This window comes from Sphaerodactylus townsendi, linkage group LG11 (assembly GCF_021028975.2).
Source record: "Sphaerodactylus townsendi isolate TG3544 linkage group LG11, MPM_Stown_v2.3, whole genome shotgun sequence".
NCBI lineage: Eukaryota > Metazoa > Chordata > Lepidosauria > Squamata > Sphaerodactylidae > Sphaerodactylus > Sphaerodactylus townsendi.
The window spans coordinates 7,656,538-7,671,104 of NC_059435.1; the positions used below are offsets into that span (position 1 = coordinate 7,656,538).

At 47.0% G+C, this 14,567-nt stretch overlaps 1 protein-coding gene and 1 non-coding gene across 2 annotated transcripts in view; one reads left to right on the plus strand and one right to left on the minus strand.

The window, feature by feature from the left end:
- COL15A1 (collagen type XV alpha 1 chain) overlaps window positions 1–14,567 on the plus strand; it is a 232,531-nt gene that overhangs the window by 105,018 nt on the left and 112,946 nt on the right. Inside the window, exons 5-8 of the mRNA XM_048511716.1 lie at window positions 1,026–1,121; window positions 5,484–5,628; window positions 7,126–7,268; window positions 11,954–12,091. Of these exons, the coding sequence (XP_048367673.1) occupies window positions 1,026–1,121; window positions 5,484–5,628; window positions 7,126–7,268; window positions 11,954–12,091 (522 nt within the window). The remainder of the gene's footprint in view (window positions 1–1,025; window positions 1,122–5,483; window positions 5,629–7,125; window positions 7,269–11,953; window positions 12,092–14,567) is intronic.
- Window positions 4,945–5,063, minus strand: LOC125441400. Its single transcript, XR_007245856.1, has one exon. It is a non-coding gene; the product is annotated as a 5S ribosomal RNA (ribosomal RNA).

Genomic DNA, 14,567 nt, shown 5'->3' on the forward strand with positions numbered 1-14,567 from the left:
TTGCCTCCCCTCCTCATTCTTTTCACTACCTCCTTGTCCTGGCTGCCAGATCTAAGATCCCCCTCTGAATACTGAGGTGGGCCCCCCCTGTTGTGCATTGTGATTACTCTGGTTAAAAAATATGGTAACCAACGTGAGTATGCAAAGATTTTACGGGTAAATGCTTTGGGGAGTTAACCCCAAATTATACGTTTTGATGTAAAAACAAACCCAAATTTAGATTTTTCTGCGAATCTGAACATTTCCTCAGGTTTTCAAAACCCTAAGCCATAACTGGCCCCCTTGGGTATATTATGCTATCCGCACAGGGATCAGCGTTTCAGAGTTAGATATAGTAATATAATGCATGTTGTGATGGTTCTCTACAAGCATTGCATTGTTTTTGAAATCAGAAAACCTGTCCTTCTGATACATCAGATGTTTGACCATCAACAGTGCCTCCCTGATGGGATTTGGCAAGTGCCAGTAACACAATCCAGTAATGAAGGAGTTAATTGTTGCATGCTAATTAGTTAGTGAGGTCAGAAGTCAGTGACCAGGTAATTGATACCTATTGGTTGGGTGGGCTACATGCAGGTCTGCACGTAGGCTTTAGATATATCTTCTTTGTGTTGCACTCTGCACGTGCTCAGTCAGTTCAGTTCAGTCTATAGCTTAGTAGCCATGTAATAGTCTAAGCAGCAAGCTGGCTGCTAAGAAAGATGTTTATTGTTTTTCTACCAAGTTTCCCTTCCCTGTAGTAAGTAAACTTTATTTCAGTAAAGCAACTGGTCTCTGCCTCATTATTGCATTAACTCTGCTAATTAAGTATTTGACCACACGACACTCCCTCAGTGAGCTGCATCAAAAGTGTGAAGTGTGTGGTTCTCTTTGTTGGCAGTGCCACCAGGAAATCAACGTGGAGGACTTATGTGTGCCTTTTCAGCATGTGGGATTTGGGCTGCCCTGAAAGAGTGCGCTCAGTGACCACGAAATCCCTCATGATGATATGCCCCAAATTCTTCATTGTGGTCTGGTTCTTCTAGGCTTCCGGAGAGAGCAGCGGCCATGATGACGTTCAGGGACAGGAGGGGATCCCTGAAACTCAGGAAGCAATTCGGCCCACGCCCACACAAATCCCAGTAAGTATTGGATCCTTTTCAGACGTATTCTTGTGGCACAAGACTTACCTTTCACTTCTGTGCACATAGGGTGAAGGCAGTAGCAATTTAATGTGTGCGCAGGTGTCCAAAGGCACTGATTTGTTGCCTATTCCGAGAAAGCCGCTTCTCTGGATCCAAAATAAGGACTCTCTGGGGACAGGAAAGATGTTTCCTTCTTAAGCAGCAGTGGCGTAGGAGGTTAAGAGCTCGTGTATCTAATCTGGAGGAACCGGGTTTGATTCCCAGCTCTGCTGCCTGAGCTGTGGAGGCTTATCTGGGGAATTCGGATTAGCCTGTGCACTCCCACACTCGCCAGCTGGGTGACCTTGGGCTAGTCACAGCTTCTCGGAGCTCTCTCAGCCCCACCCACCTCACAGGGTGTTTGTTGTGAGGGGGGAAGGGCAAGGAGATTGTAAGCCCCTTTGAGTCTCCTGCAGGAGAGAAAGGGGGGATATAAATCCCAACTCTTCTTCTTCAAACTCTTAATGGGTTTGCAGGTGACCAAACATTCAGTCCACATGTTTGGGCAGTTGAAAGATTCAGTTCCATTCATGGGCTAAAGCAGACATGAAACCAAAGAACTGAGGTGAGGATCTTTGGTGTTTGTTTGTTTGTTTGTTTATAAAAGCATCTTATTGGCCCCAGGGAGCTGCTGTCAAGTTTGGGGAAGGGCTGCTGGACAAGAGAAGGCATAACTCTTTTTTCCCCAGGCCCCCTCTCTGATCGGAAACACCCTCACTGTGATGCTGTGTGGTGGGGAAAAAGACAGACTCAGATGCTTGAGCTGTCTTTTTCCCCACCCAGTGAGAACTGCAGCTTTGAGTGGGACATTGAATTGGAAGATTAGTTTTTAAAAGCTGCTGAAGAGTCTTTCTTAGTCCAGATTGGGTAGCAGGAGTTTCATGAAAGATTGAACAGTTGATGTGCCAAAAGGTAATGTTTAAGGTCAGTTCCGCACGGGCCAATTGGTCATGCTGGCAGGAGATGATGGGAATTGTAGTCCATAACATCTGGAGTGCCAAAGGTTCACCACCACTGGACTAGGGGCAGCCAACCTATGGTGCTCCAGATGTTGTTGTTGTTGTTATTATTTATTGTTTTTATATATTGCCCCCCCCAGTGACCAGGAAGGGGGCAAGGCAGCAGGGCGTCATCAACATGGGTGGGGCCAAGGAAGCCAGAGGACCCCCCCAAGCCTCACCCCCTCCCGACTGCCAGCTTTCCCCCAAGCCCTGCCCCCTCCTGGCTGCCAGCTCTGAGCCCCACCCCCAAGCTTATAAAAGCAAAGGCCCCAGAACGGAGCCTTCCAGTTGCTTCTATCCTCCCCAGAGGGGGGGGGGGCACAGAAGGGACTGCTGGCTGCCGGCTCAGAGCCATCAGCCGGGAGGGGGTGGGGGTGGGCCCCACCTCAGGCATAGCAGGGGGATCGCCCAGATGTCTCTGGGTGCCATTTCCCCCCGGTACGCCTCTGTGGCAAAGTCTCCCTCTGTGCCCTCTTTGCCAGTTCATCTCCTAAATCACAGGTGTCAAACTCGTGGCCCTCCAGATGTTCATGAACTACAATTCCCATCAGCCCTTGCCAGTATAGCCAATGCTCATGTTGGGAGGGACTGATGGAAATTGTAGTTCATGAACATCTGGAGGGCCACGAGTTTGACACCCCTGTCCTAAATGTTTGATTGATGCACCAGCATGAGGGACGGTATTGAACATCATCCCATGTGAATTTGAAGGAACACCAGGGCTTATAAAACTTGTTTTGGGTTTTATTTATCATTTTAATCTTTTGCTGTAAGCCTCTGACCCTGTTTACATAGAGATAGGGCTGTCAGGCCCCCACCAGGGCAGGTGATTCTCTACCCCCAATCAGCTGGCCAGCAGAGGACCTACCAGCAGAGGGCGACATTGCCAGAGATATGCACTGACATTCCCAGCAACACAGACTGCTCTAGTAGCTGGTTAAAAACTCTGTGGTAAAAAGGGGCCTACCGCAGAGTCTTTGCCCAAATATCAGAGCAGCCCATGTCCCCAGAGACGTCACTGCAATCTTCCTCCTCTGCTGTTGGTCTTCCCTCTGCGCTGGTAAGATCCCCCCTCTTCCAGCCTGTTGACAGCAGGAATCTAGCAAACCTGCAAAGAGGGGAAGAATGAACAGAAGGAGCTGAGGTTGGAACTATATGTCTGCCGCAATAAAGGATCATAATTTGGGCAAAAGGAGCTCTTCCAGTAACTACACTAAAATTGTCAAGAGCCCCAGATCTTGCTTATCTTGGCATCATTCTCAAGGTGGGCTCCATCAAAGAAGCAACACCTAAACTAGGGGCAGAGGTGGGATCCAGCAGGTTCTCACAGGTTCCCGAGAGTAGGTTACTAATTATTTGTGTGTGCCGAGAGGGGGTGACTAATTGGTGATTTTGCCACGTGATTTTTGCCTTAGTGACGCCCCTCCTCTCAGCAGTAGCGCGCAGAACTTGAAGCCGTCTAGCAGGAGGCGCACCGGCGTGCGTGGCAGCCTGCGCCTGCGTGCATTCGTTTCCCACCCAAGGAACGGCGCAGCGGCTGTGTCTTTGCCACAGCCCCGCCCAGGAATGTCCCGCCCCCGGAATGCCCGACCACGCCCCCGTCGTGCCCCGCCCTGCCCCATTGGTGCTATGCCACAGTTTGAATCCCACCACCATGGGAACCTGTTACTAAAAATTTTGGATCCCATCGCTGACTAGGGGTGCCCAACTCTGGCTCTCCAGATGTTCATTGACTGCAATTGGCCATGCTGTAATGGGCTGATGGGAATTGTCGTCCATGAACATCTAGAGGGCCAGAGTTAGACACCCCTAACCAACACAATCCATCTTCTACCACCTTCTCTCTCCTGACACCCACATTTCAGCTTATCTGCAGTTAAGAAGAGAACAGAAAAGTTCAGCCTTTACTGAACTGTTGTCTCATGTGGGGCTTGTGCAATTGATATTATTACTGGGGTGCTGTGTGGTTTCCGGGCTGTATGGCCGTGTTCTAGCAGCATTCTCTCCTGACGTTTCGCCTGCATCTGTGGCTGGCATCTTCAGAGGATCTGATAGTAGGTATGGAAAGCACGTGGAGTATATATACTGTGAGGTCAAAAGATGAGGCCTTGCTTTCCGTTCCTACTATCAGATCCTCTGAAGATGCCAGCCACAGATGCAGGCGAAACGTCAGGAGAGAATGCTACTAGAACACGGCCATACAGCCCAGAAACCACACAGCACCCCAGTGATTTCGGCCGTGAAAGCCTTCGACGATATTATTACTGTTTACTTTTGTTGTATTATCATGTATTGTTGATGTATTATGATGTGCACCGCCCCGAGCCCTTCGGGGGAGGGCAGTATATAAATTAAATATCAAATCAAATATGCGGCACAGTTGGCTAGACGAGGATCTGAGAAACTTGAGTTGAAATTGCTACACTTTCCGTGAAGGTTCCGGGTGATCTCGAGCCATTCTCCCCCAGCCTTACCTACCAGAAAGCTCTTTGGGCTCGGCCCTCTGTTGAGTTTCAGTAGGGTGAGTATGAGCGGTGGCGTATCAGACTGGAGGGCAGTGAGAGCTACTGCTTCTTACCTGGGCAGGTATGAGGGATTCAGACAGCTGCCTTTAGCACTTAACAGGGTAAGCCGACGAAGGTACCAGGCATGGGCATGCAGTATTCCCAGACGAGTAAGGAGATTCTCTCACAAAGAAGGGAGAGGATAAAGAGAGGCTTCTGGCCTCTTGACAGAATGCATTTGGATCAACTGACCAGCTTAAGACAGAAGCTGATGAAAGCCTACAGCACCTGGTATTCCCCGGCGGTCTCCCATCCAAGTACTAACCAGGCCCGACCCTGCTTAGCTTCCAAGATCAGGCGAGATCGGGCGTGTTCAGGGTGGTATGGCCGTATGTCATTTGCTCTGGCTATTTCCTAAAAAAAAAAAAAAAATCTGAAGTGATCTGAATCCCTTGAAGTCAACCATCAAGTTATGTGGACTATTTTCTTGCTATTGAACTATATTTGAGACTGCAGATTGTGTCTGTGTTAATCTTGATCTATCTATGCCTATTAAAGGTTCATAAAGATAAAGAAAGCTGATGAAAGCCGTGGATCCGCTGGGTGACTTTCCATCTAGTTTTTCTAGCTTGACCTTCATATGCTGCAAAGATTTGTTTAATACTGAGCATCCACGGAGCTATGGATTTATTTGAAAGGGAGCTGAGCAGAGATTGTTCAGTGTCAAAAGCTACTTATCTACACCTCGCTTCATGTAACAAATCCTTTTCTGCAGCATCATGTCCAGATTATGTTTGCTTTACGTTCTTGTTTAGGCGCTGGCTGGGAATCTGTCTGAAGAAACAACTTCCGGACCAGCAGGAGCCCCACCAACCCTCTCAACCAGCGCTGAAGATGGAGATTTCTCAGGGCATCACATCTTGGAGGAATCCGTGGTCCCCACTGAAGTCACAGAGCAAGGCACTGTATATTGTCACCTCTTTACCTGTATACTCTTCAGGGAAATGTTAATTCTCTTAATAACAATAGCAGCTGTGCAGTAATAAAAGAATGGATAATGATGCTCTGGCAAAAGGTGTGCTTCAAGAGGCATGTCTTCTTCAAAATGCTATTTAACCAATTGAAGACTCCAGTTTCAAACAGCAAAACTGAGGCCCGCTTCTCTGCGGGTGGCCCCAGAGCAGCCGCAGCCCTCAGAGGTGCCTTCGCATGGAGGCACCTCCGTTTGTTTTTCAATTTACCTTCACTTCCCTGTGCATCTCCACAGGGACGAGGGGACAACCCCACCCCCCGTAGCCATGGCAATGCTTCGGGGATCGGAGGGCAGCAGTCCCCTTGTCCCTGCAGAGCCGTGTGGGGAGGGACGGTAAGTTGAAAAACAAAACAGAGGTGCTGAAAAGCGGCGTCTCCCACCCGGTACTGTTTCCCAGCTGGTTGGGGCAGGGGAAGCACGGTGCTACCTCGTTGCAAAGGCAGCAGCTGTGTGAACTGCTCCCCAGGAACAGTGTTTTTACCGTTCTTGGGGCGCTGTTTTTGGCCCATGCGGAACAGGCCTGAGTTTGAAGTGTTAAAACCTTTCCCTATGTGGCCCCAAGACAAACTGAGGCTGCACAAACCTTCATTTTGTGGATTGAACCAGACAGTGATCTTTGATTTTAAGCTCATCTGTTTGAGCCCATAAACCAGAGTTTCCCAACCTTTTCGAGGTCAGGGTACCCTTGACCTCACTCTTCATATCTCATGGTACCCCTGCCGCCACCCTCCACCTTCCCCTCCCATTGCCCCTGCTTGCCACACCCCCCCACCTTCCCCTCCCAGGGTGAAGGGAAGCACTGGGGGTGGTGGTGGTGGCTGCTGACCTTGTGGCAGGCCCTGCCCCATGGGCCAGCTCCATGTCCTTGCTGGCGCCGGTGGAAGACACCACAAAAATGAGGGGGGTGGGCGGTAGTGTTGCCGCGGTAACCCTGGGACATGCTCACGGCACCCCAGGGTACCACGGAACCCTGGTTGAGAATGGCTGCCATAGACTCTCTTCTAAAATTTGCCTCTGCCATTGATTCCCTAAAAGGTCTTAGGCAAAATCTGTCCATGTAGCTTCAGCTCACTTCTGCAACAGGATGATAATATTTTAAGGACTACTAAAATAATGCATGTGAAATATTTTGGCCGTTCTAAAGCACTGTATAAATGCCATTGTTACCTAGATCTGGGCTGTAGAACAATAGTAGTATGGTTTTGTGTGCATTTTCTTGTAGCGTTTATTTCCACAGCCCTGCAAGGTGTCACGTTGTTAACTGTAATTTGCATAGTGCACATGGGGTGGGGTGGAAGTATGGCTGAGACAGAACACTCGGCTTGGGGACTGTCTGCCTTTCAGCTGTCCTCTTTCCCGGCAAATGTGATGTGACCGCGCAAACATTGCAGAGCTCAGTGTGTCATCCAAATTCTGGCTTCTAGGTGCAACCACTGTGGTGTTTCTAAATCAGACATTCAACCACACAACTCAGCCGGAGAGCGAAACCACCACGGCAGCTCAGGAAACGTTACAAACGGAAGCTGGCCCTCAAGCTGGAGTTCTGCAAGGAACACATTTAGAAAAGGTAATGATAAAGTAGGTTTGGATTTTTGGACTTTTCTTGGCTGGGGATAGGGGGATAGGCTGGATCCCAACATAAGCTTATTGTGCACTTTGTGTGTGCCCCAGGGTGAATTTACATTCCTGTCGGGGCAGACATTTCCTGTTTTCCTGCTTCCGCACTCACCTTGCAGCAGATGGGAGAAAACCAGGTCTTTGAAGAGCAGGAAAAGTCCAATCCTTTCCCTGCCTGTGTAACCTCTATCTGTGGGTTCTGTGGGGCAGAACTTGGAATGAGTTTGCAACAACAAATTTTAAAAACAAAATGGTTTACTTTCTTAACATATGACATATAACATCAACATTTAACATCACACTTCAAGGTCCTGTTCAGGTTGCATTTTCAAGTCCTTATATTTACAGTCTACTGATACTGCCAAGTCCAATTCTTCTTTGCAAGTGGGTTGGCTCCTGAAGACTCCAAGGGCTTGGTGAACAGGATTCAACACGAGGAAGGTTTCCAGGAGAACTCTCACCCATTACAACCACAAAAAGAACCCTGAAACAATAAACTCCAACATTTACAACATAGCAAGGGAAGCGGTAGGCCCGTTAGATGACAAAGGAACAAAGGGTGTGCTAAAAGATGACACGGAGATTGCAGAGAAGCTGAATGAATTCTTTGCATCTGTCTTCACCCAAGAGGAGGTGAGGAAAATTCCTGCACCTGAACCATGCTTCTTGGGAGGCAAATCCGAGGAACTAGCGAAGATAGTGGTGGACAAGGAAGAAGTTCTGGCAGCCATTGATAAACTAAATGCTACCAAATCCCCTGGCCCAGATCGCAAAAATAAACAACTACCCACTAGTTCCCAACAACATTGCAGTTACCTTAACAAGGTGTTGAGGGCTTATACATATCAAGGTCCGAGTCTGGTAGCCTCGTCTCCTCCAAACTACATGAGCTCTGCAGCCTCCTGCTGCCTTGAGTCTCCACCCCTTTCTGGGTCAACCCATTCTGAGCATGGGGGTTACACCTGCACAGCAAGAATGAAGCATCCCGACATCCATGGGGCTTGCTTCGCACGTGCCTGCATTTTCTCATGTACTTCCCTCACACTTCCGGAGGATTGGGAGAATGCCTTTCCCCCCAATCACATCATTCCATAGATGCATACGAGCAATGGTGGAACAAAAAAACCATTTAATTTTTTTAAATTTTGTTTGAAGAGACAGAAAAATGCGACGAAATAAGAGGCGGGTGAACACGGCTATTGCAGTGAGGGCTTTTCCTTGCATGTAGCAGGAAAAACACAGGGACAGGCGTGGGGCAGGCAGGGTATGTTTGAGCAGCCGAGTTTTAGGTCACTGCTCCTGTGCTGAATTATGCTAGTACATTGGTGGCGAACCTATGGCACGGGTGCCAGAGGTGGCACTCAGAGCCCTCTTTGTGGGCATGGGGAAACAGAGTTTGTCGTGTGGGGGAGAATCCGTCCCCATCTAGGCTGGCCTGGGCTGCTGGGCTCAATTATTAGCATTAAACCTAAGACCTAGTTTTGGGGAAGCAGTGTAGGCAACCCTGTTAAGTGCTGTTAAACCCCAGTGATGTTCATTCAAAGAACTAAAGTGCGATCCTTTACCTGGGAGTAAGCTCGGTTGCTGGCAATGGGGCTTGCTTCTGAATAAACCCTCCTAGGGTCATGATTCACCCGTTCGAAGAGTTGCATAGTTGCTTCAAAGCAAAGCCAACAACTACCACCAAGCTTACTCCCGAGTAACGCACACCTGAGAGCCAACCGTTTTTTTCTAAACTAAAACCTCAGTATTCAGGCTAAATTTCTGTGTTGGCACTTTGCAATAAATGAGTGGGTTTTCGGTTGCAGTTTGGGCACTCGGTCTTGAAAAGGTTCGCCATCACTGTGCAAGTAGCATGCAGATGGTGATGGTGTCAAGTTGCGGCCAACTTATGGAAACCTTGTAGGTTAGGGGTGTCCAACTCTGGCCCTCCAGATGTTCATGTACTACGATTCCCATCAGCCCCTGCAGGGCCAGAGTTGAGCACCCCTGCTGTAGGACTTTCAAGGCAAGAGGCAGAGAGGTGTTTTGGCATTGCCTACCTCCCTGTAGTGATTCCTTGCTGGTTTCTCATCCAAGGACTTACCAGGAATAATCCTGCTTAAGTTTCTGAGCTCTGTATGAGCTCTTCACTATATGGTATCTACATAAGTGACAATATGGAGGAGCTGGGCTCTGTGGACTTTAACTTTGAGCCTTTGGGGGCATATCCTGCTTGAAGGCGCTGCTTGTCTCAAAGACACCTCGTGCAGGGCAGTTCTTACCGGCTCCAACAATCCCTCCCTGTTTGTAGCACAACTCAATATAGATACTGTATGCATACACTCGGGAACTGGTGGGTTAATGCATGTGGTCATCCTTGAGTTGCCAACTCCAGGTTTGGAAATTCCTGGAGATTTGGAGGTGACACTTGGGGAGGGGAAGGATTGGAAACTCCCTCCAAAGGGGCCTTTCCTCCAGGGCCGGGATCTTCAAACTGTGGCCCTCCAGATGTTCATAGACTACAATTCCCATGAGCCCTACCACTTGGCCATGCTGGTAGGGGCTGATGGGAATCGTAGTCTATGAACATCTGGAGGGCCACAGTTTGAAGACCCCTGCTCCAGGGAAACTGATTTCTGTAGTCTGAAGAAGAGCTGTAGCTCCAAGTGATCTCTAGGTCCCCCCTGGAAGCTGAAATCTCTATTCCAAAGCAGCCATTTGCTGCAGAAAAAGTGATCTATGTTGTCTAGAGATCAAATATAATTCCAGGAGATCTCCAGATACCCCCTGAAGATTGGCAACCCAGTGCAAATAGACTTTTATTCCTTTACTCTTTATCTTTCTGCTCTGTCGGTCTGCTATTCTAATATTTGATGGTTCATCTCTGTAGTGAAAGAATATTCATATCTCTACAATATTTAGTGTTTCTTTACACACATATATATTAATAGATAATTGTAAGCCAAGTATATGTAGCATTCTAATAATCATACTAGAGCCAAACTTTCTCAGGCCATTATAATAGGCTTTTTAATATATGTCTGTGTGTGCATGCGTCTGTCTGTCTGTCTGTCTGTCTGTCTGTCTGTCTGTCTGTCTGTCTGTCTGTCTGTCAGACAGACAGACAGACAGACAGATAGATAGATAGATACCCTGTTTCCCCAAATATAAGACATCCCCTGAAAGTAAGACATATAAGACATAGTAGAGGTTTTCCTGAAGTGCGAAATATAAGGCATCCCCCAAAAGTAAGACGTAGCAACGTTTTTGTTTGGAAGCATGCCCGATGAACAGAACACAGAAAAATAAGACATCCCCTGAAAATAAGACATAGCGCATCTTTGGGAGCAAAAATTAATATAAGACACTGTCTTATTTTGGGGGAAACACGATGGATGGATGGATGGATGGATGGATGGATGGATGGATGGATGGATGGATGGATGGATGGATGGATGGATGGATGGATGGATGGATGGATGGATGGATGGATGGATGGATGGATGGATGGATGGATGGATGGATGGATGGATGGATGGATGGATGGATGGATGGATGGATGGATGGATGGATGGATGGATATTAGAATGGTTATTACAAATGCGACAATTCCCCTCTTTCTAATATCTGTGGACCCTGCTGTTCCCCCTCCCTCTTCTTTCCTCCCCCCCTCTTTTCTTAGGGGACTACGAGTAGGACGCCATCGGTAATTTTGATAGATGCTGCATTTTAATGGGGGTCGATTTTAACATATAGAGCCATATTTAATAACTATTTAAAAATTTGATTTTATTTGTGCTCTATCTATTTGTTTGTTCACCGCCCTGAGCCCTTCGGGGGAGGGCGGTTTATAAATATAATAAATAATAATAATAATAATAATAATAATAATAATAATAATAATAATAATAATAATAATAATAATAATAATAATAATAATAATAATAATAATAATACAATGTTATATATACTTGGCTTTCAATTATCTGTTAATATATGTACTACATGCACTTGTCTATTAATTTTATTAAATATATTCAACAAGGTTGCAGTTAAAATCAGGCTGCCTAATAAGATTAACAATTAAAGTTGCTTTTATTCAGTTCACCACTTAATGTTAGTGAATTCTTAGTAATAAGATTATATGTGCATATCCATTTCATATTTAATTTTGATATAGATTATATTAGATTCTGATTATATAAGTTTACGTGTTCATTATAATTACTCTTTTCAGTTGCAAGGATTGATCTGACTGTTATTTTTACTTGTTTTCACTTCTCAACTCTTTTTTTTTCTTTTTTCAGTATTTCTTTAGTCGGAAAAATTATATTATTTTTTAAAAAATCTATAATGAAGAATACCGATTTTTCTCTCCCATTAATAGTCTTGTATGATTTTATTACAGTCAAAGACCAAAACAAAAACGTATACAGTAATTCAAATGTTCACATTTTAAAAGTTGCATGGATATTACTCCCATTAATACTTTTTAAGATGCTCCTTCAAATGGAGCTAACCTGGGGAAATGTGCTCATAACCAGCTAGTTCTTACTGTACTCCCTGACAAAGAGATTCCTCTTAGCTGGGGTGGAGCTTTGCCTTGAACAGACATTCTTTGGATTATAGCCTGTGTGTGTTTTCTGCTTGCAGGGTCAAAAAGGTGAACAAGGTCAAAGGGGAGAGGAAGGACCGCCAGGGCCTCCGGGAGGGGAAGGACCAGAAGACGCCCAGCCTGGGACCCGTGGACCACCTGGGCCTCCTGGAAAGGCTGGCCAGGATGGGAAACCAGTGAGTGTGTTCAATTTGCCAGAGCTGTGCAGAATAGAGTGTGGCTTTGACGTGGGCTCTGAAAGTAGCACATGCACTCTGAGCAGGTTGCTGGGGAGATGCTCATGTGCTGAAAATCTGTATTGTTCCTTATTGACGTTTGCAAACCTTGTGTCTCCTTGGAAGCTTCTGCGTCATGGTGCCATTGTCACATGTCCTGCTCTCTCTGTCTCTGTCTCTGTCTCTCTCTCTCTCTCTCTCTCTCTGTCCTCACCAACCCTCATTGCCATTTAACCCAATTGGCTATGTCAGTCCATGTGACAGTGTTTGGGGCAGGGGCATAATGCCCATTGGGCAAGGTGGGCAGCTGCCCAGGGCACCACTTTGTGGTGGTCACCAAAATGCAGGGTTCGTTTTTGGGTATTTTTAGTGGTTTTCCATTTTTGGCCTGCAGGGGGCACAGTTTTTAGGCTAGTGGAGACTGTCCTTATGCTACCCCCGAAGTTTGGTGAGGTTTGGTTCAGGGAGTCCAAAGTTATGGACTCCCAAAGGGGGTGCCCCCATCCCCCATTGTTTCCAATGGGAGCTAATAGGAGATGGGGGCTACAGTTTTGAGGGTCCATAACATTGGCCCCCCAAACTACACCAAACCTGGGGGGTATCATTAGGGCAGTCTCCTGATGAGACCATGAAAGTTTTGAGACTGTGCCTTCAGAAATGTGCCCCCCCCCAGCCTGCGACCCCCATTGACAACAATGCAGAAAACTCAATGCAGAACAAAGATTCTTGGGCAAATTTCTGGGATGTTCCTGCAGGGGGTGCATTTTTGGATGTATCAGCACCACAATTTCAGGACATCATCTGGAAACTGTCCTGATGGGACCCCCCAAGTTTGGTGCAGTTTGGTTCAGGGGGTCCAAAGTTATGGACCCTCAAAAGAGTAGCCCCCATCTCCTTAGCAAAGAATGGGGGATGGGGCACCCCCTTTGAGGGGGATGGGGCACCCCCTGGACCAAACTTCACAAAACCTGGGTGGTATCAGTAGGAGACTCTCCCAATGATACCAACCAGGTTTGGTGAAGTTTAGGTCATGGGAGCCAAAGTTATGGACCCTCAAATGTGTCAAATGTGTCACCCCCATCTCCCATTAGCTCCCATTGGAGTGTTTTTTCAAAAGGTGCATATACAAGCAGGTCCAGGGAAATCCTGTGATTGGGGAGGGGGGTGCCAGAACCTGGATATTTCAGGTGGCTATCCCAGGATTAATCTCCAGTGAGGAAATCACCACCAAAAATTGTGAAAGTGGATTGAAAGTGCATTATTCTGTGTATGTGGAAGGAGGCTAAGAAAGCACTGCATTTTGCACCACCCAAAGTTTCCAAACTGTCTTCAAGAGCAGTCCTCATACAGTGCGTTACAGTAGTCCAGCCCTGCGGTTACTGTGGCATGGAACAGTTGAGCTGAGGCAACAAACTCATTTCCGTGTTAGATTGAGATGGAAGAGAACCTTCTAAGCAGCCAGGAATGAGAAGTAAAACTGACACTGGCCAACTAAATAAAAGGGATACAGCAAGAAGAAAAGACATCTTCATGGTATTATGAATCGCAGTCGGGAAATATAAGAGCAGTAAATACTGGGTGACAAAGTAAGAACTGGAAAGAGCAACACTGACTAAGTAGAAGAAGAAGATGGCAGACAGCCAAAGCGGACGGCATTCAAATAAGGCCAACAGCTGCATGGCATGTACCTGCTTTGCTTCTCATACTAATTCAAAAGTAGAGAGTTGCTCACATATGTGTTGCTCTAGGCTTCGTATGCAGCAGTATTCTGTGCCAAAGCCCTCCAGTGTACAGTAACACAACACAGATTGCCTTCTTCTAACATGCAGTGACTGTCGGGCTTCTCTTTAGCATATCTAACAGATGTATAAGCAAAGCAGCGTGTGATCCTTGTCGCTGACAAGGGCCAGCAGAAGGGGGAAGCGGTCCCAGAATTTCCCTGATGTGAGTCGACAATTAACACAGCCATTGGGTGTTCGTTTAGTCAGAGGAAGAGCTGCATTGCCTGTGTCAGGAAACAACAATCGGTTTAGCTCAGGTTGTTATTTGAGCATTGGAAAGCATCTCCCGTTGGTACACTTGCTTCTGAAGAATCTTTGGTCTGGGGTGCTGTGTGGTTTCCGGGCTGTATGGCCGTGTTCTAGCAGCATTCTCTCCTGACGTTTCGCCTGCATCTGTGGCTGGCATCTACTATCAGATTCTCTGAAGATGCCAGCCACAGATGCAGACGAAACGCCAGGAGAGAATGCTGCTAGAACACGGCCATACAACCACACAGCACCCCAGTGATTCCGGCCGTGAAAGCCTTCGACAATACAATCTTGGGTCTGTATAGCAACATAACTACGCGAACCTCCACAGGATGTCTCTCAAATATTTCCCGGGGGATATCCCTTAGCCTGCTTACTGCTGGATCGTTTCTTCTATTGGCCAGACT